Raw genomic sequence first — 27,991 nt, 5'->3', positions numbered from 1 at the left:
AAAAAAGTACCTGACAGTGGCACTCCAATAGCAATGGGCACAGCTTGCGAGCACTGCACGAAGCCCCAAGTGCGGGCAAAGTTACGGGATCGCACTCGTTCATAAGTGTACATTTTCAGCGAGTAGTGGTAGCCACCGCAGAAGATACCTTAAGTAATAGAAGGTAAAACACAGTATTAAAACCTTAGATTAAAACAAACTGATATACAGAAAAAAAGTATGGAAATTTTTCATCGTATCGTAAGTTTGTGTGATAATTAAAAACCAATCAATCTGTAATTTAACACCGCTTGGTTATTGAACTTCAAATATTAAAATTTTGTTAATTCGATAAGAAGGTACCTATAGTACGATACGAGTGTTATGTTTCCTAAACTAATTTGTTTATGAGAACAATTAAATTACTCTTCTTGTTATTACGTAATAATAGAAATTACATTCATATTATACAGATAATAAGTTAACCGTTAGTATCCCTTTATTAAACACTTACCATAAACCCAAGCGAACATAACGTATCCGCTATACGATCCTTCGACTGCGGTGAGGGCCATGGTCGCCAGCCCGCACACAAACACAGCAGCCTGTGTCAAATACTGTCTGGCTATACGGCACTCCGCCGAGTTCTGCCTCACAAGCAAGCCGAACGCCGCGCAACCAACTGCCCACGCTAACCCGAGATACGCTTGAAGCAATTCTGCAGTGTCACCCAGACCTTAGAGAAATACATTTTCCTTTGAATATCGCCTTAGTGCGGACAGCTGTGTACAATTTATCTGTTCATTGTGCTCCTTGGTGTATTTATTTCTTTGAACTTTGTAATGGTTTTGTAGTCAGACAACATTACGAATCTTAGATCTGTGTGGGTTGCTGCTTTGTATGACTGGTTAAATGATCTGTTCGATAATTGCCTTTTTATGAAAAAAGCCTTTTTATGTAGAAAATTGAGATAATTTTTGTATAAAATCATTAAAAGTAAATGTAACATAATATACGTTCCATAATACCTTACCTTCTTCCTCAGCATGGTATGCCAAATAAAATATTGGAGTATTAATTCCAAACGCAGATATTCCCGTGGACATCAGCAATATTCGAACAGTTTTGGATCTTAGCGTGGAGAAATCGAAGAACGGTTGACGATCATCTGACTTAGTCCTGTCTTTCATTTTTCTCTTAATTTTGTTCTGGTTCTTAAGATGCAGTATGGCTCGACGTTGTGGGTGGTACAGTGAGGCTGAGCGGTAGAAGGTCCCAAGTATGAATGTTACGAATACTACTCCTGTTACTGCCTGTAATCCTAGTCTCCAACCGATTGCTCTGAAAAAATCAATGTCGATTGAAGAGAATTAGATTTTAAGGTTATATTATTATCTAGTAAAATTTTAACTTCAACGAATTTAAGCAACTTTTAAATTTGCATGGATGAATGGAAGGATTAATTAACAAAATCAATGGTATACAAACACAACTTTTTAAAATTTTTATTTCCAATATTAGGTACTTCTACTGGTACTAATTACTTCGATCTAAGTGTGTCTACCTACTAAAGCGTGTTATGTTCCAACTATACAAAAAAAGTATTTACATTGTATACGTATTTACTATCGAATATAGAGCATCTCATTACCTGATTGCACCTTTGATAAATGTGGACATGACAGCGATACCTAGCCCGCTGCCACTTACAATGAATATTTCTACGAGTTCCCGTCGCCGCTTGAAGTACTGCGCTACCATCAGCGTGGAACAGTCTCGCGTCAATCCCACGCCCACGCCCACTACGGTGCCTGAAAAATTACATATGTTATAAGATACAAATATGTTTTATAACACATAGTTAAGAACGACGGTAGGTAGAAGTACATTCGTACATCCTGCTAAGACTAATCCTTACTAATATTATAAATGCAAAAGTGTGTTTGTTCATTTGTATTTCTTTCACCTCACCTGAAGATTAATGTTTGTGGGTATGGATGAATGTTTTCCCCCTTTTTTATGCAAATAGAGCTGATGGTATCCGTATGAAAATAGGTACCTACCTACCTATAGATCTTGTATAGAAATACATTATAGTGCGAATTAGGACATGGGATTACCTTTACTACGACTAGTGACTTTTACGTGTGGTAAAGTCGCTAAAAATATTACATATCCTTTATTTATTTTATATATTCATTAGAGAAAAATACCCATGAGTTGTTTATATGGACCATAAATTCGTAGAATATTTTGTAAAGGACGGAAGAGGCGGGGAGGCCGTTACTTTGAATTGTGGCTTGTGTATTTTTTCAGGAGAGTAGTAAGTATAGGAAATCATCCAAACATTTTTATATGTATGGAAGGTTTATTTTATTTTCCATACAAACAGTAAACCAAGTTTATACATGAATGCAAGGTAAGTTTTAAAGACAGCGCCTAGTAATTACCTAATAGCCGAAGGCAATGTGGAATGTTAGAAATTATTTATATTTACTACCTACTAATAAGTAAATACCTAATACCAATAACATAATAAAATCCACTTAATCCAAAATTTAATGTAAATAAATCTTTAAAGAATAGAGGATATTAGGTTCAGTTAAGCAAAAATAAAGTCAATATCGAGAGAGTCGTCATTTATCAGATTAAATATTTCAGTAAACACGTGAAGTGTACAATGAAATTAAATTTCCGTCCATTGGCTTCATATTACTTTTGTTAGGGTTGAAACTTGCTTCAAAATTAATAATTTAATTCTTATGGATTCTCATAATAGTAGGTATCTATCTATTTTTATAAACTGTTTAAGTTCAAACCGTCTTAACAAGTAGTAGGTACCTAGGTAGAAAAGTCAAAATGATAAAAATCTTATATAATAGTAGATTTTCATCATTCGTACATATTAAGGTCACGTCGCATGTGATAAGCTCGAATGAAAACGAAAACAGATGAAAACTGAATCCTATTTATTTTAACGAATCCGATATCTTAAATCAATTGGTATTTATTATCAAAAATGTGAGATTATTTTTTGCTGACAACCTTATATTTAATGGTATGAATGTTGATGGCCAGTTGAACAAAACAGCATACAGGCGTGCTAAATAGATATGAACCTTATATTAGGCATCATTATCCAACTTGGAAATAACCAGAAATGTTTTTGTAGAAGTATATAATTTACTAGCTTCCGCCCGCGACTCCGTCCGCGCGGATGTCGGTCTTCGCGTGGATGGTTTATTTCTCCATTTTGAGTAACTCTGACAATGACATCTTATAAATATCTATTATAAAGACCAAATACGGCTCGACCTATAATAATACGCAACATGTGTACGCGGTTCTACAGAACAATGTCTATGGATAAAACTGAAAAATTAAGATAATTTTTTTTCTACGTATTTTTCCAGGATAAAAAGTATTCTATTTTACGCCCAGGATAATAAGGTATAATTATACCAAGTTTCATCCAAATCGAACCGTTAGTTTTCACGTGATGTCTTCACATACAGACAGACAGACAGACAAAAATTTTTTTAAACACATATTTGGGTTTGGTATCGATCCAGTAACACCCCCTGCTATTTATTTTTTCAATATTTTCAATGTAGATACAGAATTGACCCTTCTACAGATTTATTATATGTATAGACTAGCTTTCGCCCACGACTCCGTCCGCGCGGATGTCGGTCTTCGCGTGGATGGTTTATTTCTCCATTTTGAGTAACTCTGACATCTTATAAATATCTATTGGACCCAAATACGGCTAGGACTATAATAATACGCAACGTGTGTTCGCGGTTCTACAGAACAACGTCTATGGATAAAACTGAAAAATTAAGTTTAATTTTTTTCTACGTATTTTTCCAGGATAAAAAGTATCCTATTTTACGCCCAGGATAATAAGGTATAATTATAACAAGTTTCATCGAAATCCAACCGTTAGTTTTCACGTGATGCCTTCACATACAGATAGACAGACAGACAGACAGACAGACAGACAAAAATTTTTTTAATCACATATTTGGGTTTGGTATCGATCCAGTAACACCCCCTGGTATTTATTTTTTCAATATTTTCAATGTACAGAATTGACCCTTCTACAGATTTATTATATGTATAGATTATAACAAATTCTACTATTTGTGATAAAAATATGTGTTAATAGACTTGTTTATTAATATTTTATTAGTCAAGATAGGAAAATCTATATAAAAGTGCATTGGGTCAACAACTATAGAATATAAACAATTTAAATGCTAATGCCGTATCTATCGGTTCAAGCCACGCTTATTCTTGAATTCTATTCATTTATTCAATACCGATATTATGTGAGTTTTAGCGCTGACTCTACTTATAAAATCTAACATTTTCTATTTCCTTTCAAACTTATCCTAAAAATTCATTCCTATATTACCAATATATCGGTATACCTACAGCAGATTTGTTTTAAGGACTAAAAGTAGGTAAGCTTTTGGTAGAAAAAAATAAGTAGGAAGTAGTACCCTATATATTTTATTAAACCAAAAGCTCAATTCAGCCAACGCAAACTTCTGGTGTAGCGAAAGCTTTCTTAATTATGATCATACTGCTGCTGCTTCAGTTTTATAGTTGAGAAAAACTATTCAAACATAAACTAAGTACCAATTTGATAAAATAATGAAACTAAAATAAGAAATAACTTCATAACTTTCAAACAGCGCACAATAAAAAATTTGCTCACCTACTTACTACTAATCTTTTGACCTCACGAATTACATGTTCTTTCAATTCTCAAAGAGGTTAAAGTTTTACGACTTAACCTACCTTGCTCTTAATTCTCATTGGCATCGATATAGCCGCCAAATTATAGCTGCTGCACGAACTTGCTTATTTTATTTCGAGTCTGTGTGCGGTTTATTGAATATCAGATTATTTATTCAGTGCGCCAATTAACGATTACCTTTGAAGTAAGTTAAAACGATGCGCGGATATGATCGCAATGAAATAAATTGAGCTGTCAGAGTTTGCAATGTGATCTTAAGTGAATTAACACAAATTGTTTGTATTATATGAATGTATGAGACATCTTTATATTGCATTTCACTTATTGCTTCCACGATTTTAGTTTTTGGGCCGTCGCCACAAACGACTATCATGACGTATTATATGGTCCGCTTTTCTTTGGACGATATAATTTTGCCTTTTAAAATTTGTTTCTATAGAAATTTTATTTGGTAACCGTGAAAAGATTGAAGATTTAACGTCATAATGCATGAAATCGTAATATAAATAATTCTACGAGTAGAATATGTTTTGCCCCATAAAAACCGTGGGGTCATCCAGGGACCATTCCGTAGTTACGGGAGGCGAGTGAAGCCAGAGTTGGGGGGCATAGTCCCGGTACTGTTTCCTCGCACTGACAGGTGTGAGAAAAGGCACGCTTAGTAGTTATTTTATGAATTGAATTTTGAATTATGATCCTTTTGCCTTGCAATATCACCTTCCACCTTCCTTCTTCTTCATTCCAGGTGCATGACGCATGGAACATCGCCAAATACATTCAATGTTTACCTATACGCACATAAAATTTTCAATCATAATTTAAATCTAACCTTGTTTACAAAGGGAAAACTCTACATTTATTTTACGGTAGGTTCAAAGTAAATTTATATCGTTGAATATTTATGAACTAGGAATTTCTTGTTAGGTACATGTAAAACAGTCATTAACACAACATTCACCATGTTCATTAATTTAAATACATGTCTAGTGTAGAAAATAATTTAGTTATTAGACTATTTACCATTAAACACAAAAAAAAATCAATAAAGAAAACAACAAAAATCTGCAAATCTCTCATGTTGCATAATATAATGCATACCCTTGCATACCTAATTAAGTATATTGTATTTTATACTACTAACTGAGCTCCGCGGTTTGACCCGCATTGCTCCGATTCTGTTGGTCTTACCGTGATGATAATATAGCCTTTCTAGCCTATAGTATATTTTTTTTAAGATTATTTACATCTAAATAATGTAAAATCGCCGAAATAAAAAGCTATTCTATTGCATGCTTATAAATATTAATTAAAAGTCTTACCATAACTGAAGAACAGTTGATGGAACTGCGTCGCAAATGAAGTGAAGAGGCAGCCCAGTGCCGCGACCAGCCCACCGACCACCGCCGTCACACGGGTTGACTTGCGGACACACAGAGCAACAGATACCGGAGACAGGGCTAGTGCAACGCCCGCGGACATCGCACCTAGACATCCTGGAAAGGAATGTAAATTGTTAGTGTAAATAATTTTATGGGACATCAAACTGTTGACTGTGATGAGGTAGATACTATTTCTATCCTTCTCCAAGTTATTCACATAAGAATTATCTAGTGAAGAAAATGATTACTTATTTGTATACACGTAAATATAAAAACACAAGTTACAAATACTTTGGTCACAGTTACAAATTCGACAATAGATAGCCTACAAAAATATCCAACTATTACTGTGAACTAGACTGAAGTTCAAAAGAACTAAAAATGCCTAGACTATGCTAATGTTAACATAAATTACTTCAAGGCAAATTTTTGGAATAGGCTGTCACTTTTAGTACATCATTACTAGAGCTCTTCGAAACTTTCAGAGAGCAATATTTTTCCCAAGTTATTATCCCAAAGTGGACATATTGGACTTTAAATGTCCCATATATTCCCAGTATTCATTTGCTTACGGGACAGTAGACAAACAAAGTATTTATAATAGTTCATTACCCAGTCTCATTTGGCGTATCTTAAGAATTATTGTAGTATCTTGTAATACCAAATAAATATAATTAATTAGCCATGATGAAATTGCAATTTGGTACAAAATTAAGCATCATTTGTTGATTTATTACCGACATAATCTTTCAAACATTTCGATAAAATTGATGGTATTTTAATCATGAACATGAATGTTTACATGAGGCGTCAATACATCATCATTAAAGAAAATTAAGTAGCCGTTAAGAGCGAAAATTTTCTTAATTATAGCATTAAGCATTGCGATGAACTGCGTGTTGGTATTTCACGTTTGAGCTTTACCGACGCCTGATAAAACGGTCTTAATTCGTCAATGTTAACATCCGAGAACTTTAATGCAGCGTTTTTGTTTTACATTTCCGTTTTTACATCTGTATTCAGGATGGTAATGTTATATAAACTGAGACATTAACCCGAATCTTGATATATTTGGAGAGGAGGAAAAATACAGAGTAGATCGATCGTAGACAGACATTGATTCACCATTTATGGGTGTGATGATCTGCGACAGCGATTTTATTTTTCCTAGACTTATACCTAAAGCTTTCAGCAAATTGAAGTCTTTGTTTATAAACCATTGAACAAAAACGCACTTAATAATAATTAATTCAGTATGTACCGTGTAAAAAATGTTTAATTGTCAGATATTTATTACAATTGTGATTAATGAATTTGACCAATAACGTTCAAAATCCCGAACATATTAGCTATTAATTCGAAGCATTCATTCAATTGCATTTAATATGCACTTGCAATACAATTATCTTGACATTTTGTTAAATGACTATCATAATAATTCCGAGTATCGGTAGCTAAATAGGTAATTAAAATGAAGTTTATTGCGATCGTTTATCTGCACATAACAGATTTAGTGCTCCATTCATTTACCATCTTCAGCTTCATTGAAAGGAATGATAGATTTATTTAATGCTATAATATACAGTTGGAACCGCGCCGCTTAGCTGTGTCCTAAATATCTGGGTGGACGTACAAATAGTTTCCTTTATGAAATTCTTGTATATTATAGGTAGGTACTCTAGTATTTAATTGTATATAAATACTTTTACTTGAAAGAAAACACTTACATATTTAGGCCCCAGAGTTGATAATACCGTACCTTATCATTTTTTATACACTAATTTCATTAAACTTAACTCAGAAGAAGATCATTTCTAAAAGTTTTAAAAGGTAAATAAAAAAAAAAGAAAAATCCACATTATCTTATCTTAAATTAACGAAGATTTCTTTACAGATAGGCGTTAATTAATCTATCGCACACACGTCGCTCACATTACATACAATTGTAACAAGTTCCATCTCTAGAATATTATCCCACAAGGATAATAAAGAAAGGATAAAGTTATAGAACTATACGACAATACCTTAAACTCGGTTACAAAAGTTGCTCTGTTTACGAGACGTATAAAATAAATTGTATATAAAATAAAGTGTCATAATAAAGAGGAATCTGTGGGGACATATTGGTGAACAAGTTTTGAAATACTAGGTAATCATACAATAATACTGTTGTACACTTGTCTGTTAAAATAATGGGAATACACCGAGATGGGGGTTCTAGCTAGCGTCTGATAAACACTTCTATTGAAAAACTTTTAGCTCGCTTCGGTAGTTTTTAAGGTTCGTTGACATTTTAACTAAAGAAAACCAACACGACGGAGTGCTGGCATTGTTGTACATTTTGTTAAATAAATCTTTATATTTGTTTAAATATTTATGATGTCCATAGTATATATATATAGTATATATATAGCATAGTTTCAGGGTTAGGTACATGTTAAAAAAGTATATATTTCATTCCGACTCTACGTTTGAACATAATAATGTTCCATTTATATGGTAATATTAAAAATCTATGAAAACTGAAAACTGTTCACCGTTTTCGCTCTGAAAAACGTAAATGAAAAGCTTACATGTTTAGTATGACATTTTAAAAAGTATTATTGCATAAAAATATTCCATATTATACTTCCATAATAATTAAAAAACAATAACATAAAAATGATATATATAACAATCTTAACAAATAATTTGAATTACTTATTTTCACACTACATTAATTTTTCTCATTCTAAATGTTCCTTTGTACTCGCAAAGACAATTTCAATGGATGCCACAGTAAAGGCAAAATATAACGTCATAAATAATGGGCAAGTTTATTCTTTAGTCGACAACAAATGCACTGGAACATCTATATTGTACTCTTGCACAGTTTTCTCAATCGTAACAGAATAAAGAGTACGCTGCTCCATGCTTTGAAGATAGCATTTCGGTTTATTCTTATTTTTATGGAGGTAAATGCAATAAATGTTAAGGTTGTTTAAATAGAATTAAAAAAAACCTTTTTTTTAACCGACTTCAAAAAAAAGGAGGATGTTATCAATTCGGCCGGTATGTTTTTTTTATGTATGTACACCGATTACTCCGAGGTTTCTGAACCGATTTACGTGATTCTTTTTTTGTTCGATGCGGGATGGTGTCGAATTGGTCCCATAAAAAATTTATTCGGATAGGCCCAGTACTTTTTATTTTATGAGCATTTTTGTCTGTATTTGTAAATGTTGCAAGTGCAAGTTGAAGTCGGTTGTTTTTAACGCAGTTATCACTTGTTCTGATGAGCTTTACCTAAATTACCTACAATAACAGTGTCTTAATATTTCAGGTTGATGTTGGATGAACGATTTTCTAATAGTAGACTGAAAAAAGTTGCAGTAGTAAGTTAAGTATGTAGGTTTTCCATTTTCACGTATTAGTTAAGAATTAACCATTTGCTCCGATATTTTCCAAATAGCTGGACTCATTTATGAACTATATTTTTCAAGTAAGTACAGTACTAATTGATAAAATATAAGTAAGTGGAATATGTGAATAAGTATAATATGTTTACATATTGTAGTTACAGTAGGAAGTAATAATCTAATACAATCGGGGGTGTAATTAATGATATTTTCCAAATAGCTGGACTCATTTATGAACTATATTTTTCAAGTAAGTACAGTACTACAGGGTGGCTCTGAAATACGTTGACAACTTATTTTACGATTTATTTTATTATTTTTTTATACAGTATATCTGTGACTACTAAATAATAAAAATACAGTATTATTTTAATGTAAATATCTATTTATTTTCAAAATAACCACCTTTAGCTTTAATACAAAGGCTTAAACGTTTTCTGAAGTTTTCGACGATTTTCCGTACCTCCTCTTCAGATATTTTGTCCCACTCACGAGTAAGTGTTGCCTTCAGCGCGTCTACACTTCTGTGTGATGTTGCACAGGCCTTCGCCTCTAGAATTGACCATACGCTGAAATCCATTCGATTAAGGTCTGGTGAAAATGGAGGCCATTCCTTGGAACTTATGAACTCTGGGAAATGGTCCATACATCACTACTGTACATTTGAGGCCCTGTGAGATGCAGTAGAGTCATGTTGAAAAGTCCACGGTTGGTCACCGAAGTGCTACTGGCTCCAAGGAAGAACTACACTCTCTAAAATATCGCGTCGGTTTATTTCCTGATTCATTTTCACACCTTTTTTTACGAAAACGAGAGGAGTTTTGCCTGTTGAGCAAATGCCACGCCAAACCATGACTGAATCCGGTCTATGCCGATGGGGGATAATTGCTGTGGCTCCAGGGCGACTAGAAGAGTAAACTTTATCGATTTGGCGGTTATGAGACTGTTCAATCTGAAAAATTTTTTCATCGGTGAAAAAAATATTTTTCCACGCTTCACCAGCGGAGCGCGCTTTCAGTAAGCGACATCTTTCAAGGCGTATTTTTTTATCTTTATCATCCAACCGCTGCGCTTTTCGAAGCTTGTATGCTGTTAACTTGAGCTCATTTTTAACAACTCGTTGTAACGTTGAATGACTTACACCTAAATCTCGAGCCATTTTTCTTACCTTGGCTTGTGAATTGCGGGTCTATCTTTGTTTGACGATATGTCGAAGCCTAGGCGTCTTTACAGTTCTTTTTCTGCCTCTTCCCAGACAGTTACCATGATGGCCAAGCTCATCGTAGCGTTTAATAGCAGAAGAAACTAACTGCCGACTGATACCGAGAAGTCGCACTACCGCGCACTGCCGCTTACCAGCCTCATATAAGGATATTATTGCACCTCGTTGAGCAGACATAGTAAAAAATGACTAATTTTTAATTTATTCTCTTCACAAATAACTTTAAGTTGGCGCCAAAACATGTGAAAATAATAATTAAAAAACAAAAGCAACGCAGCATGTCCCATTTTTGAAATTTATTATTTTGAAATTTGTCAACGTAATTTAGAACCACCCTGTAATTGATAAAATATAAGTAAGTGCAATCTGTGAATAGGTATAATATGTTTTACATATTTTAGTTACAGTAGGAAGTAAAAATCTAATACAATCGGGGGTGTATTTAATGAAAATGATCGTAAAATACATCTTTGTTTTGTTTTTTTTAATGATTCTACGTGGAAGTAAAACTAATTTGAATTGCTTTTAACCGACTCTAAGTGCCCTTATTAATTGTACGCACTAATCATATAAGCGGTTGCATATTAAAATGGGAAAGCGGCTAACCGCGCGGTGAGCCGCCCTCGCGTTTAACCGCTAGTGCGTAAGTGCCCTAACATTTTATTAATAGCGATATCATTTTTCAAACAAAACTGGCCATCTATAAAATGAGTGTCTTATGTCTATGATGTTTTTTTCTTTTTTGGTGACGGAACTTTTAACATCATCTAACACGTTTGCTTTCAAAGGGATTGCTTGATTTATAGCGGCTTGTTATTATACTTCAATGACTTGTACCTTTCTTGGATAGTGACATTATTGATTGATCAGTGTTAGAGATATTTATTTTTATATAAATATATATTAATATATAAATATATAAAGAAAGCATTATTTTTCCACAGGTTTGCTGACGTCGTATTAGGTTTAGTAAGAGTAAAAAAATTCAAATTAAAATCAATTAAAAATGTACAATTAGTAGTCTAATTAAAAAGTATAAAAGATTAAAAATGAACGCAATTACATCATTCCAACCGAAGATTTCGTACTCCAAAGTTTTAATTAATAAAAATCAGGCATCGCTTTGCTAAATTTATTGCGGTCGTAAAATTAAATGCCTGAAATTTTATCCCCGAAATTATCAAAGTTATACCACAAATCATGTAAGGAACGGTGTATTGTAGGAAAATTCGCGAATTATAAACGGCTGTATGTATACGTCGTTCTTATCACGGGGCCTGTCACCGCCGAAACATATTAAACGTCCTTTGAGATGATAAATGTGTGATGAGGTTGGCAACACTAATACATACCTATCAGTATCACCCTCTACGTCGATCCTAATAAACGATTGCCGATGATTGGCAGTTAGGTGGGCGGCCACCCGTTTCTACACTAGCCTTTTTGCCAGTCTAGCGCTTTTTGCGAATATCTCGCGAAACAGACGCTCCTTATAATCGCTGCTATGATTTTTTTATCACACATTTTCTTTTAACAAATTTTAAGTAGCTTATAATACTTAGGTATGGTTCTAATAACACGTTCTCATGAATCTGTATCTATAACCTATAATGTCTTTGTTCTACTTAGTTCTTTAAATTATCAAAGTACATTGTGTTCAAACGTGATACAAATCATTTTTAGAGCTTGCTCTGAACGAACAATAATCTCGTTAGATAACGTGCAATATATTTTGTTTCTAATGGAACACATTTAGGTTCCATCTCCTAAGCTATAAAGTCAACATCGCTTCCTATAAGAATTGTGGCTCAAAGCTTATCTTGACTTAATGCCACCATTCAAAGAATAAAGCAAGGTATTCCTGCCAAATGACTACATCAACCGTATCCCGACACACTTTCAGCTTTGAAACTCATTTATTATAAGAGGAAGCATTTATATTAACAAAATAAAAGAGATTAGATAGAACTCTTTTGGTTTTAAAATGTCAAAGCATCCGCTGTCACTTGGACTGCTTGATTAATTCGTGTTAGAAATTTTGTTTATTTGCAGGTAGTAGTATAGATTTATTTATTATGAAATGTGATGAATCACTCAATTATTTTTACACACGGAGTGATTCAGCGAAATTCAGTTTAATTTCTCATGAAAATTTTTATGTAGATTTTCCTTTGAAAGGATATTTTATCGAAAATGTTTCCAACGAGTGTTCATAAATTGCGTACGCTATAAAATTATTCATTACATGTCTTTCGCAAGGTGATGATTAATGCGGTCGCTTATCAGACAGACGATATCATTCAATTTATACGCCGCAAGAATATACATTTGAACAGATTTGGAATTAATGTTGAATTTATGTTCGTGATATAGACATATCGTACTTTTATTTCGTAAGTCTTTAAATAGAGACGGTCTATAATTGGATATATTATGTTTTTATTAACGGGTAAATATTGCCAGTTGCAGGCAAGTTTAAGTTTTTTGGATCGATGTTATAATTTATACACCGGAATGAGTAATTAATATTTCTTTGGCGCTATTGATCGAAAAAGCACAGCGAACGCAATAGTGCAATAATTTTAAAGTTTTGTTCTCGGATACGATAAATATTTAAGAAAAAAAAAAGAACTATTGTATCATTGATGATACATAGATTAAACATTCTAAATGATCCCTTCACCGTATTTATATATTTATTTATTTATATATAAATCATATCAGATATATCTGATACGAATATATAAAAAAATCGTTCTTTTAATTAGTATATCGTGAATCGTGAATTTGTTTTAATTAATCTTGATAAATTGAGAAAATATGACCTTTGAACGGGTTATATTTAGTGACATTTAAACACATTCAATTGTTAGTTTGCCAAATATAGAGGTTGTGGGTATATTAAATAGATAATCGGATCTTGAGGACTCGCATCGCACATAATGTTTTATTTATTGGCTGTTACTTTTACGAGTGTCGTGTGCTTTAGACTGTTCACCCGTATTTTATTTAAAACCAACTTATATAGACTAGACAGATTTCTCGTAATAAAATTACTTTGGTTCTGTACTTCAGTCGATTGCCAAGAATATAGTTTACAATTTATTCATTTCATTTATTTAGTTGCTTGATGAAGATCTTATCAATTTAATAAACTGGATGTACTAATACGGTTTTAACAAAGAAAATCGTATTATATAATCTATGTAAAATACATAATAACTAAAGTCATGAACATATTTATTAGTTTCACTTCTGGCTTCGTCACAGGGCTTCGTCGCTTGCTCATAGACTATTTGACACTTTATGATCTCTTATCTTTTTATGAAAAATTGTCTCCTAGTTTTTGTAATTGCGTTTCTAAAGTATTTAAGACAAATTAATAAAGACGATGCGAATTGTAAAAGCTCTAAAGCTCTTTCACACTACATAACATAATATATGTATAATGGGTATATGTATTTGCGTTACTTAATTAAGCCTCCATTTAATTACAAATAGCACGCACAGTACCTACGCAATAGGAGCATAGCTCTACGAAGCGCGTTCAATCAACTTTAACTACCCTTAGGGGCCATCCATTAATCACGTGATGTTTTTTTTGGTATTTTTTGACCCCCCCTCCCCCTTGGTGATAAGTGGTGAGGTTTAAGACTACCCCTCCCCCCTCCCCCCTCCCCCCTATATCACGTGTATTTTTTCATACCTGCAAAGAATCAATTTTTTATTTATAAAAAAATACTGGTATAAGTATCATCTAATTTTATTTTTAAGACTACTATAATAAACGTTCAGAGGTAGACAGAAAGATTGCAGCTTGTTTTTGAATGACATAAAAATAATGAAAGAAATGCGAAAAAGTTGTACGCGTTTGACTAAAAATAAATAGATGTAACGCCGCTTTTCGGTTGAGTATCGCGCGTTTGCCGAAAAAATAAAATACACGTGATATATTACTTTACCCCCCCCTCCCCCTTGTGAGATTTCGTGATGTTTTGATGGACCCCTCCCCCCCCTTCGAGCCTCACGTGATTAATGGACAGCCCCTTACAACAGTATCTAATTACTGAATAGACTAAGTTGATTTAAGCAAGACAGCCTTCAGTTAAATCTATTTAAAACTTGATTAACTCAAACTTTTACGTGGAAAATTTATTTCAAAGTTTCAAGAAAGATTGTATAAATTTTCAAAAGATAGTTTTAAACTGCTGTTGTTTATCATACCTACTACTTTTTATTTAGATTGCCTAGTAATCGCAGTAGTTGTTTACTGCTACTATTTACGAAGTGTTACTGTTCCCACCTACTTTTCTCCTTATACGATGATTTTATATATAGGTAGTTTTAGTTGTACATAAGCGATACTATCCTGCATTTTAGAGATCACTGAGAGAAGAGAAAAGGAATATAGATAAATTATATTCAAACGTTAGTTTTTACTCCATAACGGATGAGTTTGGTATAATTTCTTGTTTTCTATTATTTATTTTATGAGCTTTTTAGTATAATTTGTCGGTACATATATGCATAATTATGCCTAACGCAGTAAAATCCACGTTTCTGAAAAAGCAGTATATTTACATATACAGTCTTATTTATGTGTGTGAAATATTGTTAGCATGGTTGCTAACATAAATTTGTTTAGCGTGCTCACCTAAAATATGTTGAATATATTTTAATAATAAAACCGTTGTACATAAAATATAAGACAATTTTTCATAAGATAGTATAGTACCTCGGTGTTAGCTTGCACATCGGTCGTTATGATTGACTCAGTGAAGTGTATTTACATGTAGAAATATAAATATTAGCGTTTGGGGAGGATCAAATGTCTTTAGGGGTTGAGTCAATGAATAATAAGGCGAAAAAGTGGTTCTCGTCACGAGAACTTATTAAAATTATGATATTTATAATGTTCTTTATTTATTTATTAGTTTCTGTTCAAAGACGCTCTAGAATAGTCTCTTATACTTTTTTATACACTGCTATCGTAGATGTCCGCAGATAGTCATCGATTCTGGTATCGTTTACTAAAATAAGCTTGACAAGTAAACAAATATAGTCAAGATCGTGTTGTCCTTTGTTTAGCTTCCAAATGATTAGCGAAGCAATCTTGTTAAGCCAAGGGCCATGGACTTGGACAGTGAAAATCGTATCATGACACAACTTTCACCAACTATCCAGACTATGCGAACTTATCGTTTTACACCAAGTTACGAATACGCGATTGGATTTCTTCCAAATCCTACACTTATAGACGTATCTTATGAGTATATTTTATGTAATTACATCGCTGAAAGTTCGCTATGTACAATAACATTTAAGTAAGTTGGATATCATTACTTTATTTGACATATAAATGTGGGTGAACTTTTCGCTCAACCTTTCGTAGGTTAAAAGTCGTAATTGACGGTAATTGAACTTATTTACTTTGTTAATAATATTGCGTTCCGTAAATTATATACAATCGTATGTGTTCCATTTTTGTGATTGAGAAATTGAACGTGGCAAAACTACTTTCTTAAATTCGTTAAAATCACTTACGATCGTACACTTACAATTATACATCCGCTATTAAAAATGATTAATTACATTCAGGTCAGCTTAGAATAATATTTGTGTTACGTTACGTAATAAATCACCAATAAGTTCATTTAATTTAATACAGAGGTAGGACTCAGTAATAAATAAATGTACATATAGGAAAAATAATGTAGAAAACTATTTGCATAATAAACATTAGCTGAAGATTGTAATGCGAAAGCCACGTCGCATAAATATAGTATATGAAGTTACCTGCTTGCATTTGAACTTCGGGGCCAAAACGTTTGATCGCTTCCACAGCAAGCACCGCAGACGCTTGATGCAAGCCGTGCGCCAGGAGCTGGGCGATGGTGGCCGCCACCGCCACGCCCCAGCCCCAGCCTCCCTCGGGGTAGTAGTGGCGCGTGAGGGTGAGCAGCTGCCTCGGGTCGAGCTTGGGCTGCCGCGCGGGCGCACCGCCGCTCGCCTCCAGCACCAGCGGCAACGACCTCGTCCGCAGCAGCGGCGCGCCGCCCGACGACCATGATTCTTCCATCAAAGCCCGCGCGCATCCTGCGCCCGCGTCCCACGCATCACCGCACCCCCCACAAACACACTCTCATGTCCGCTCAGACAGATCGGGCGCGGAATCGATTTTCATCATTTATACCGGCTTATTGGATCCCCGCTCGACAGTAACTCTGTCGGCTCCTAGATTTAAGATATCGCCCGCCCACGTTAATAGTAAATATAGCTCTACCCGTCTACCGATTGGATATCAAGAAAACTATCAAAATAAAGAGTCTCTATCGAGAGTGATTTGACATATCTATGAGTCGAAATGTAATAACGTCTCGTAAGCGTTCGCCTCCGAGATAGAATCGCGAAGAAAACCGCGTCCCGACGCATTCGAATAAATCTTTTTAGAGCTTGTCTCACTGTTCCAGAGTCTAAACGAACTGAATTCTTGCAAAATACGCTACTCGCTTTACTTATCTTATTGTCTAAATGCCTTCAAGACTGTTAAGGTTTCAGAAGCAATTGCTTTCTTTTATATTGTTGAATTTACTAGTTGAACAAAAATATAATACTGTTATTTTTGACGTTATTATTTGAAGTTTAATTTTAGTAGAATAAATAAATATGCTTAGTTATATTAACCATGTTTAATGTTTATGTACGAAAACAACAAAGGCGTACCAACAAATAACTACACATTTTACGTCGTATCTATTACTTCAAAAGAACTATAAAAATCTCGTATTCAAAAACTTATTTTATGTTTTCTAAGTAATGTAGAGCGGGAATTTATTTTAGGAAACAAAAAACATACAATAACTACATAACTGAGAAAGTTCTGCATAATTCGATTGCTACCTATTTATTCAAAAAAAAGCTCACCCTGGGACCACTTTTAACTAAGTGTATTGCAAATGTGGAGGGTTAAATTAAAAGAATTTTGTAGTAATTATGAAGACCTGATGTTTGAAAAGTCTTTAAACTTAAATATAATTCTGACGAATACGTATTGCTATGCATTCGACCGGAAATATACTCACATATTATATAAATAAGTTCTTTAAAACAACAATTTTATTGGCTTATTAAACAGTAAAATTATTTGTTAACCGTCTCCGAACTTCAATCACAGTTCTAAAATTAACGCGTGATCTTCTTTATACCAAAGTATAGAGCTGATTTCACCCGTTCGGGTAATAAAAAAGTTTTAAATGTCTTTTCTGTTTTCACTAACCGATAACGTTCTTGATATAAATCAAACTTCGGAAGATTATTAAGTGGCGATTTACTACCGACAATGATTATACTTATTCAGATTTGGTTTCAACTCGTATTAGTTTATCAAACGATTAACAAAAGTTCTTTTACAAGCGTTTTACAGTCTAGTCGTCATCTTATTACGACAATTATTAGGTGCGTCATTTCGTTTGAAACCTTCCTAACTAACGGCAAGATAAATCTTTGTATAATATGTACGGTTTTCAAACTTCTTTTAAAGTAACATTTAAAATTTTATTTTGTGGACTAACATTTAAAAAATATCTCTGTACGATTTGGATTTACATTCTATCGTAAACTTTGGCATAATGTCTATCATATTGTCGTTTATTATGATAAATGTTCGTTCTAATAAAGATAGATATCTGAAATGGAGTGGAAATGAAAGTAATCTTGCGATAAGATTTTCGGATTAAAATACACAAATGAGAAGTATTTTAATATTAAATAACCTATCTGACTTATTACTTCGGTGTTCATAATTATAAAACAAAGTGTTCTGTTAATTATTTTAAAGGAAAATTGTTTTTACAGATATCAGATTTACATCATAATAATATACGCATTCTTCTAACACTTTTATACAATCCTTATATTCTTTTATAAGAAACTGTGAAAAAAAATGTAGTAAAAACCTACGTATTTGAAGAACTGGGTTTCGTTATTGTGCATTATTTATTGCCAGACATTATCGAAGTTAGTTTTGTTGTTTACCAACACTGTTTATTATTTCCTGAGCAATATATATTAGCTTTTTATAGAGTGCTTGAAGTTAAAGTATCGTCGGGCTGGAGGAAATAAAAAAGGTTATAAATGGAGGTATATAAAGAATCGATTACAAACGCTAGGTAGAGAAAGGGAAGAGTGCAAATAATAGTAATCGTCACTTTATTGTGTCTGTCTCCAGTTACAAATTGTTTATAGGTTTTCCGCTATTTGAAATATTTATGGCATAATATACATTGGAAAAGAAATATATGTGTTTACACACCCGCATTTTCAACTAGGTACTTATCTTAATTTAACGGTAACACTAATATCATTGGATTTATTTGGAAGTCATCAGGATTAAGAGCTTTTTTGAAGTTGTAATGATCTTGGTCATATTAATTGGTCTTGTACGACATAATAAAGGTAATATCTATAGGACAAAGATGGATGAGAAACACTGGCATTTGATTAGTTTTAAGTGTAATTGATCATAATGTCAATCACTTCTTGTGCTAGACTTCACATTTCTTGTCTTTACCTATCTACCTAATGGTGTAAAATGCAAATGACTACTTTTTAAATTACATATTTACTAAAGAAATATTGAAAATAATTTTCCAGTCCCAACTGTGCATACTTATTATAAACGACCATGTATATTGAAACTTATAATTTTAATTGGTCATAAGAATGTTTGAATTAATGGGTGTTCTTGTAGAACTCTGAACATGGTAATAATAATATGTTTACCAAACATTTAATAATTAGTCAGATAAACATGTAAGGGTTTATACAACCTGTACATTGCTTACTTATGAACCAGTTTTCGTACAGGTTTTAATTAAGAAATCAATAAAATATGCACGCAAATTTTATATTCAAGTCTGCTTCGTGAAACGAAGGACGAAAGTATTGAGTTGTTATTAAAAATAAGAACGATTCGCAAATTTATTCGGAAACTTTTACGATATTTTTATTTAGAGAAATAATATTTTATTCTTACTTTATTATATTAAAGTAAATAATATTCTAAGAAAATATCGAATTGTTGCCTTGTTAAAATTGTTTATTTGATGTTGAATAAAAATATTACGTACCTGTTCTAGGTACCTATATAAATTTAATAAAAAAGTACCTACTCACGTATAGCGAAGCAAAAAGTACTAGATAAGCTCACTTTTTTCAAAGCTTTTAATATCCCGTAGACACATCACGACTGACCAAAACAGAAACAAAAACAACATTTATATTTAATCGTTGTTACACTAAATCTATTACTTCATATAATAAACGTTTCTACACTTTCATTAACCCAAGAAATCCCATAATTATATCGATGTAAAACTAACTTGTCTGTGTTACTAGCCCAACATTTGTCTGTCGAAAATTAATTTAGACATGATGCGTCCATTACTGTCACATTTATTGCACCCGTGTCATCAAAACAATTAGGCGAAACAAAAAAGGGAAAGAGAGTTAATTTATTGTCCAGGCTATTTATTAACTGGCATGGGAAGTTCTGGAATTTTCTAGAATGCCTCCACATTATGTGGTTAGGCTAGATTATTAGGAGGAGGTATTTATCTTCTTGTTTGTATTTGAGGAAGGTTCCTCATTATTTACTAAAATGGTATGTGTTTTAATTACATTATGCTGAATCTGTTTGAAAAGATACATACACAATTTAGTGTTCTTCCTTTATTCATAATATATTTATAATACATAATTGTATCAAATATTAATTGTATCTTGATATAAGGCTATATTATTCTATGTCTCAATTAGGTAAATAAGTTTTGAATTCACTTTAGATTCAGTCTGGAGATTACACTATTAAAATCATTTCAATTCAAATTAAATTAAGCTTCCCATTTCAAAAGAAAACTCTTTTGTATATGGACGCTTTCATTAGTAACCGTTTAAGAAATCGTTTTGAAATTTGACAACTAGAAGGGAGAACTGGAGAAGACAGGAAATTATCTGCTGTTACAAAATAATTGATGCGAATCGTCGATCGCTGATTTCGTTTGAGACTCATATTTTGTAAAAGTATCAGATGTGTTTATAACGGTATTAAATCTAAGGTAGGTAAGTAATTATACTCTCAAAGCCTAGTTCATCTTTATTAATAACCTCAGACACGCGAAAATACAGATTATCTGAAGGATAACGTTAAAAAGAGTTTGCGTAATTTTTCTCCAATCGAGGTGTTTCGTTAATCCACCAGATTAAGGAGCTTTTACGAGCTTTTAACCGCGTCTTTTTATGACTCGCCTCAATGCAAGTGCCGGTAAAATGATCTTTTGATGACATTTCGCTTTTAAATGATATCGCTTCTTTGAAATTTGAGTGCAAATGTTATCTACCTACATATCCTTTTAAAGCTTGGAAATATTTAACGACCATTTTTATTACTGTTCTCCTTATGTCAAATGTAATGTTATTTTTTGTAAAATGTGAATATTTTTATAATATTGGAATGATGAATTTTTATTACGCGAAATTCTTGTGAAATTATAATAACTTGCATTTATAAAGATATTTCACCTCAAAACAAAAGAGCCGAAATAACATCTTCACTATAATAATTGACCATTAAGGCATATTAATGTCACCATACAAATTTGAAAGCCATTTTAATGATATATAAAACCACGGTTTGGTTAATTAATACGACCGTTCGACAATCATAAATGTCACTTTTACACACTACATAATTCTTTCACGATCGTTTGAGTCCCGTGAAATACAGCGCGGGAGAAATCTTTCTTTTATCTCTCGATGTCGGTGATATATAGACCATGTGCTTTTATGATATGTATCTATTAATTCACGTCGGATGTGTCTTGTCGCCTTGATAAATTAATTTATGTTGATTTTTCATACATGTTTCATAAAATTTAAAGAGATTACAGCGAAGTGAACAAAGAATCAACCATTTGAATTATGTCTTTTAAATTAAAATATGTATGTATATAAAAAGTTGAAAGAATGCATATTTATATATTTTTTTGTAATTTTGGGACGTTGATTTTATCTGCGCAATATTTTGTAGTTTCCGAGTGCCTAGTTTTCCTTTTAAATGATAAACTATGACGGTATTTAATTGAAACGATAGATTTAAAAAGTTTTGTTACACCGGACTATTGCATAGAGTATAAATTGGAAACTCCGTATATCTGTTAGTTTTCGTAATTGATGCCGCAAAATCGTGAATTCATCGTAGTGTAGCTCAGTTCGTGCCCAATTAAACGTCGGCGAATGTGGAAATTGTGGCTTTACGACGAGCTAAATCCTAGTTAAATCTAATCAACACCTTTAGAGTTACCATAAATTCAATTGGAACACTTGAATATGTAATAAATCTATATAAACATCGAAATATTGCTCGACATTCATGTATCGTGTATGGATAAAGTGAAACATATTGGTTGGAAAATTTATCCATATTCTTACGGGTGGAATACGGAAAGTTTTAGTTTGGAATTTTGTTTCTGCATATTTTAATAAAATATATTTGCATGTTGGTACTTGAAGTTTAATAACTATTGTTTACCACGTAACAAATCAATATCCGATAAACAAGGAACCTGTTTTCAATAAATATACCTGATTAACAGAGACCTGTTTGAAATTTACATCTAAATGAGAATCGTTACTCCGAACATGTACTAGGCTCACATAAAAAGCAATGTTTATCAATTGCATATGACAAAATGAGTATCCGCTCGCTAGTCACATGCGATGATTGCCTCCGACGGTTCCATCCGTGATGCATCTAGGTCAGGCAGACCATTAGACTCGATCTAGTCCTGACTCCTAACCCTGCGTTGAGTTGATCGGATTTGACGTCCAATGCAGTTGGTATAAAATTTTGAATTTTCCTCTAAGTTTATCGGACAACTGTGATATGAAATAGATTTGATATTTACATTGAAAATGGATAGAGTCAAGTATACAGGTCACAGTTAGAACGGTCTTGAATATTGGAAATTAGGCTTACTTAAATTAATACCTATATTACCTACATTTACAGCATTAAAATATAGTCAACTGTAACTTGACTTGATTTATGGATAATGGATTAAAAGTGTTTGTTAAAAGTGACCAATTATAATTATTGTCCATCGTTGATGCTTTCAATAATCATTCGCTGAAAACTCATATTTCTCTAACTAGAGCTATTTTTTTTTATTCGATTTAGTTAAGCCTAATAAATAATATACGTATTATCGTATACATAACTATTCACACTACTAGATTTTCATCTCAACAGATTTTATAAAAAAGAAAATTTAAGAGATTTCTTTTAAATTTATTGTTATCAATCCAGCCCCCAAGATTGGAGATATATTATCGTTTACGAGTCAATCACTTTTACGCCCTTATCTTGACTTACATATCAAATAAAATTACATCAAACAGAATTCTATATTGATCTGATATACCAGACTCCGTGGGTAGCAGAGACTTATTTAATTCCCTTTATATATTATGCTTTTGTTGTCTCTCTCAATGAAATATTTTAGAAATAAAATAAAAGCTTGTTAAAAATAACTAAGGTTAGAATTCATCAAATTTAATGCGGCTTCACGGTATAGAATAAGAATAAATTTTACGAAATATTACAAAGATAAATAGGTAGCACTTATTAGAAAGATACTAGTTTTTTCTACAATATGAAATTGAATTGAAGTAAGTAACTTGGTTAAAAATACAATTCATTTAAAGTTCATTAAAATCAATTTAGTAAAAGATTTTATAATAATATGATTTTAGCAAATAATACCATTAATTATTCATTACAACTACTAGTAACACTGATTAACACTAATAATAATCTTCATCGATTTCACCAAAACATCAACAGCAATATACCTACAATTCCAACTTCCCACGTCACGGAACACTTAAGATCAGTTTTGAAATTCCACTAATTCAAACCCAGTTTGTAAATGGCTTGATAATATTAAAAAGTATAACGTCAAGACTCAAGTGTCAGACATTCACCAGGTATGGTAGTCTTGCGCATACCACGCGGCATCCCGTAGCGTTGGTAATTAATTATTTATACGCACAATATTTGTACTTTTGTAAATAAAACGTGCTTGGATACTAGGTATTTTATATTAGGGAGCGAGTTTAATGAGTCATGCTAAAACAATTTTTTTCAGGACACTTTATCTTACTTCGTTTGGTTTTGAAAAAGGTGAACTTTCGGAGATTGGTGGCAATCGGGCTCTTAGGGGTTTAGGAATACAATTAAATGAGGCATTTTTTAAATATACACATTTCATAGTAACGGAAGCCAAATCTAATACCTATTTCAAAACAAAAGACGTTTATCTAGAGCTTATGTAGAGGTAGAGCACAGAATTATACTGTATAATTTCAATTAAGATCTCTAAGCCAGTGTTTAGTTAAGATTATAATGGCTAGATACGGCGTTGGATATACACATTAGCATAATATTTAATATTAATACATATTATAATTATATATTTATATTTTATTTAACCTATTAGTTATCACTAATTTAATAAAAAATATCATCGATTGTAGTGAAATATGACATAATTTTAATTTTTAATAATCACTTATTCCTTCAATACAGGTACATTGAAGGAAATTTCTGAACGTCATTTTAACTAAAGGTAAAATAAATGATGTCGTAAAACGTATAAGCCTTGAACAAAGTCGAAAAAGTCATATCAAAATAAAGTTATGTGCGAATCCGTTTGGCCACAGCTCAAAGGACAAGACGTGATCAGAAATATTTGGCATTGCCTATTCATGACTTCTGTACATATGGTTAACTTTTCCACTAACATCCAAGAACATTTACGAAGTTAAGTATTTCTTGGATAGCTCCGCTTTCTTGGTCCATGCTTTCTTGAATTTTTATTATTGCAGTCGGCTACAAGAATTCCTAACTGTAGATAAAATTAGATTTTCCTTCTTACAAGATAAATTACGGTATCCTGATGAAAGCTACTACAAACGCTATAATTAAATACGTAATTTAGCTAGTCTTTGTTAAGATATACCAACGCAATAATAAATATAAAATTTAAATAATACCTAACATTATATACAATTATGCAAAACCTAATAAAAATCCATCCTGTAACAAATGAACCAAAATTTTGTGTCAGTATCTTCCGGCCTATAAGCAGATATAAACGTAGAGAAAAATGCGTAGAGACTTTTCTCTAATATAAATTAATCATCAAAAAGCTCTCTTAAATAACTAAGCTCTATATCCTATCGCTTTAAATGTTTTTGCGCCTCATAACCAAATTATTTTTCTTTACAAAACTGTTAACAAACTAACTGTGATGTGTTCGTGAACCAACATCTCCACAACAAAAAGATAGACGAAAAAACTTGGTACATACCCGCTGTACTAGCTACTATGCTAAGCGAGGCAAAACTTGTGTCCTGTTTACCTTCGTCTTTGACAATAACGGATCGCTAAAATGACTTATAATCCGGTTTACTTTAAGCAATATTTATGTACAAATATACACCTATATATATATATATATATATATATTCGTTAATTATTTTTAATGTCCTTTTATATAGAAGTTAATTAGAAGTTCATGTAATGTTTTATGTATTTGTAATATTTATGCTATTTTGGTGTCATGAGAAAATCTCACACAGAAAGTTTTTATAGCGGACTTAGGTAACGTTCCCTAAGGGTGTTATTAGGCAAACTAAGAGAAATATTATGGCGTTACTGTTTCTTATTGAATTCATTTACTCTTTTTCAATAATATTTTAATATTTTTAACATTAATTGTAATTTTGCGAATAGAATAAGGAAGTTACCTATGTATTTTTTCCATGACATACATAGTTTCATATCGGAAAAACCTTTTGGTTTATTCCCTGTTTGTTTTCTTTTGATATCTAAATCGGCTGCTATTAAATTATATCTTTATGATCGGAGGTGTATTTTTATTATTGATAACAACATTTTATTTGAAATAGAACACACAAGATAAAAAAGGTAAAATAATGATTTTGGAGACCTAAATAAATGTATTCGTACACAATCTATTAATGTAATATTGTATTAAAGAAGGTAAAATATTTGAATTTTTTAATTTATCCATACCTATGAATGGAATTACTGCTATCTTAATTACTTCAAGACATTAATCTCCATAATCGAACGGAAATAAAGCGGTCCAGATTGGGTAATTAAAGTGCTAATAACAAGTAGTTACTAGTTATTGTATGTATCACGATAAAATTTAGCATAGAAATATATAACTTGTTTTAGATATTTATGGGTTCGCCTTATAAGTCTGAAGTCAGTGTTTGAGAGAATTTATACAAGAAATATAGGCGCTACATTCACAATCAAGTCAAGATTGTTGAACGCTTTTTTAAGTGCATCATGGTTTGTAAGACTTTAAAAGGACCAATAGTTTTTAGGCTGCTAACTTTTATGTAATTATTGAACAATGTTTTATTCATATTCGTGTTCCAATTTGTTAGGTATGTTAATCATTGTAATATTGTTGATAGATATTAATAGAATCGAAGGCGGTGGAAAAATTGTGTCATTTTCGTTCTTCTCATAAGCTTTTTGAAATATAGCGTTACAAAGGTTGTGGTCAGTGTTTGGTGTCAAAATAATTTCCAAATGGTATTTTAGTTCTACATTAGTACTTTTTGTTGATATTTCTTAAAATATAAAAAAGCATAATTTTATTTATTCCCGTTTCTGATTATGTTCTCTTGATATCCATAAAATATTTAATACGTAGGGCAAGCTAGAAAATAGTAATTGTTTGAACAGCCGACGCAACATTGATTGATCCTAGAGCTTTTGGCCATGCCTCAAAAAATTATTATGCAATTTTATAAAATAAGTGAATGTTGAGCCTCCAGACGCAATAACACGTGCTCAATCGTGATTCTATCATAGAGGCACGAGTGATCAGTTTGAAAAACGATCGGACCAAAGCCATATGTTGCTAACTTACACACCAACTACTTATAGGGCACTTCACTCTACAGCGACACTTATTTATTCAAGTGTGTATGAAGTTAAAGTTCGCGCGGGTTGCATAAAGTTTGCGAGTAACTTTCGTCGGCGTTTGATATCGTTCGGAACGTAGGCGACTGTCTCGCAGCTAGCGAGCGACCGTAGCGCCGTCGTGTGGAGCTTACACTGATTTTTTGTTGGAGGCATCGCCGCTGGCTTGCCGCCTGCTCCAGATTCGACGACCGGTGTAAACGCGACTCAACTCTATTATCCTCCCGCGAATGTCGTACTCACATTAACACATACCTCGTAGCCTGCACTTAGCTCTTTGAACTAGTTGGATTACTTCACTTACCTGTTGTGCTACGTGTCCAATACAATTACGTACTAATGCCGTTTCGTAATCGATACATTCGATATTGGCTCTTATTAGTTCCGATAACTTTTGAGGGCAGAATGGTTCGTATTTTGTTTTGCTCAAACTATCGTTAATTGCTGCATGGTAATTATGTTGCTAAAACTATTTCGCTTAGAGGTAATGAATTAGTGTAATTATTCATGCAACATTGCATCAAATGCCTCCAGTTATCGAGCTAATTACTTTATATACTTGTTCCTCAAATGTAAGGAAGGAGTAAGGAGGTTACATTAAATGAGTAAGTATTTGAAACTTACCTGAAAACAAGTTTAAAAATAAAGGATACCTTCATATAACATTCTATGTAAAATACTTTCATACTTTCATATAACATTGTTTGCGTATACTTTCTACCTACCTACCTACTATTTCTAGTTTATTATTTATCCTTATATCATCTGGTTGCCTGGAAGAGACCACTTTTAAGGGATAAGGCCGCCTTCTGTGCTGTTTTTCTTTTAGAATAAGTTTTTTTTGTACTTTATGTATTTTGGCAGCACAATAAAGAGTTTAAATAAATAAATAAAATATATAGAGCTAATAAGTTACTTGATCAAAATATCACGTTATTGTTTGACCTATATAGATAAAAGTATGCAATTTAGGGGCTTTATGGTAACATCATATCGTGTTGTTTGTTATCATCAGTAAAATATAAACGGTTAACTATATGTAATGAGATAGAGTTCAAATTAGGTTCTCTTTACGATCGAAAATAAAAACGTATTTGGAATAGTGTTTACGACTCAGACCCAATAACAACTATCTCTGACTAAAGCACCTGTGGCCTA

The 27,991-nt window shown here is 32.5% G+C and overlaps 1 protein-coding gene and 1 long non-coding RNA gene across 6 annotated transcripts in view; one reads left to right on the top strand and one right to left on the bottom strand.

Moving 5' to 3' along the window:
* The window catches only part of LOC123696980 (monocarboxylate transporter 10-like), a 97,290-nt gene that overhangs the window by 7,097 nt on the left and 62,202 nt on the right, over positions 1-27,991 (bottom strand). For 2 of the 5 annotated variants that reach the window (XM_045643384.1, XM_045643385.1), the window contains exons 4-8: positions 6,067-6,240; positions 1,631-1,790; positions 1,013-1,320; positions 494-715; positions 11-148 (exon numbers count right to left, since the gene is read on the bottom strand). In XM_045643384.1, coding sequence (XP_045499340.1) covers positions 11-148; positions 494-715; positions 1,013-1,320; positions 1,631-1,790; positions 6,067-6,240 — 1,002 coding nt within the window. Of the gene's footprint in view, positions 1-10; positions 149-493; positions 716-1,012; positions 1,321-1,630; positions 1,791-6,066; positions 6,241-16,542; positions 16,997-26,780; positions 26,957-27,991 lie in introns of those variants that run through there. The other 3 variants (XM_045643386.1, XM_045643387.1, XM_045643388.1) reach the window with 3 other exon arrangements.
* LOC123696985 lies at positions 9,804-18,762 on the top strand. The gene is made up of 3 exons (XR_006752163.1): positions 9,804-11,083; positions 12,799-12,804; positions 18,752-18,762. It is a non-coding gene; the product is annotated as an uncharacterized LOC123696985 (long non-coding RNA).

This window comes from Colias croceus, chromosome 13, assembly GCF_905220415.1.
Source record: "Colias croceus chromosome 13, ilColCroc2.1".
In the NCBI taxonomy this organism is placed as follows: domain Eukaryota; kingdom Metazoa; phylum Arthropoda; class Insecta; order Lepidoptera; family Pieridae; genus Colias; species Colias croceus.
The sequence above is the reverse complement of the archived record's forward strand: the minus strand, read 5'-3'. Positions and strand labels throughout refer to the sequence as shown.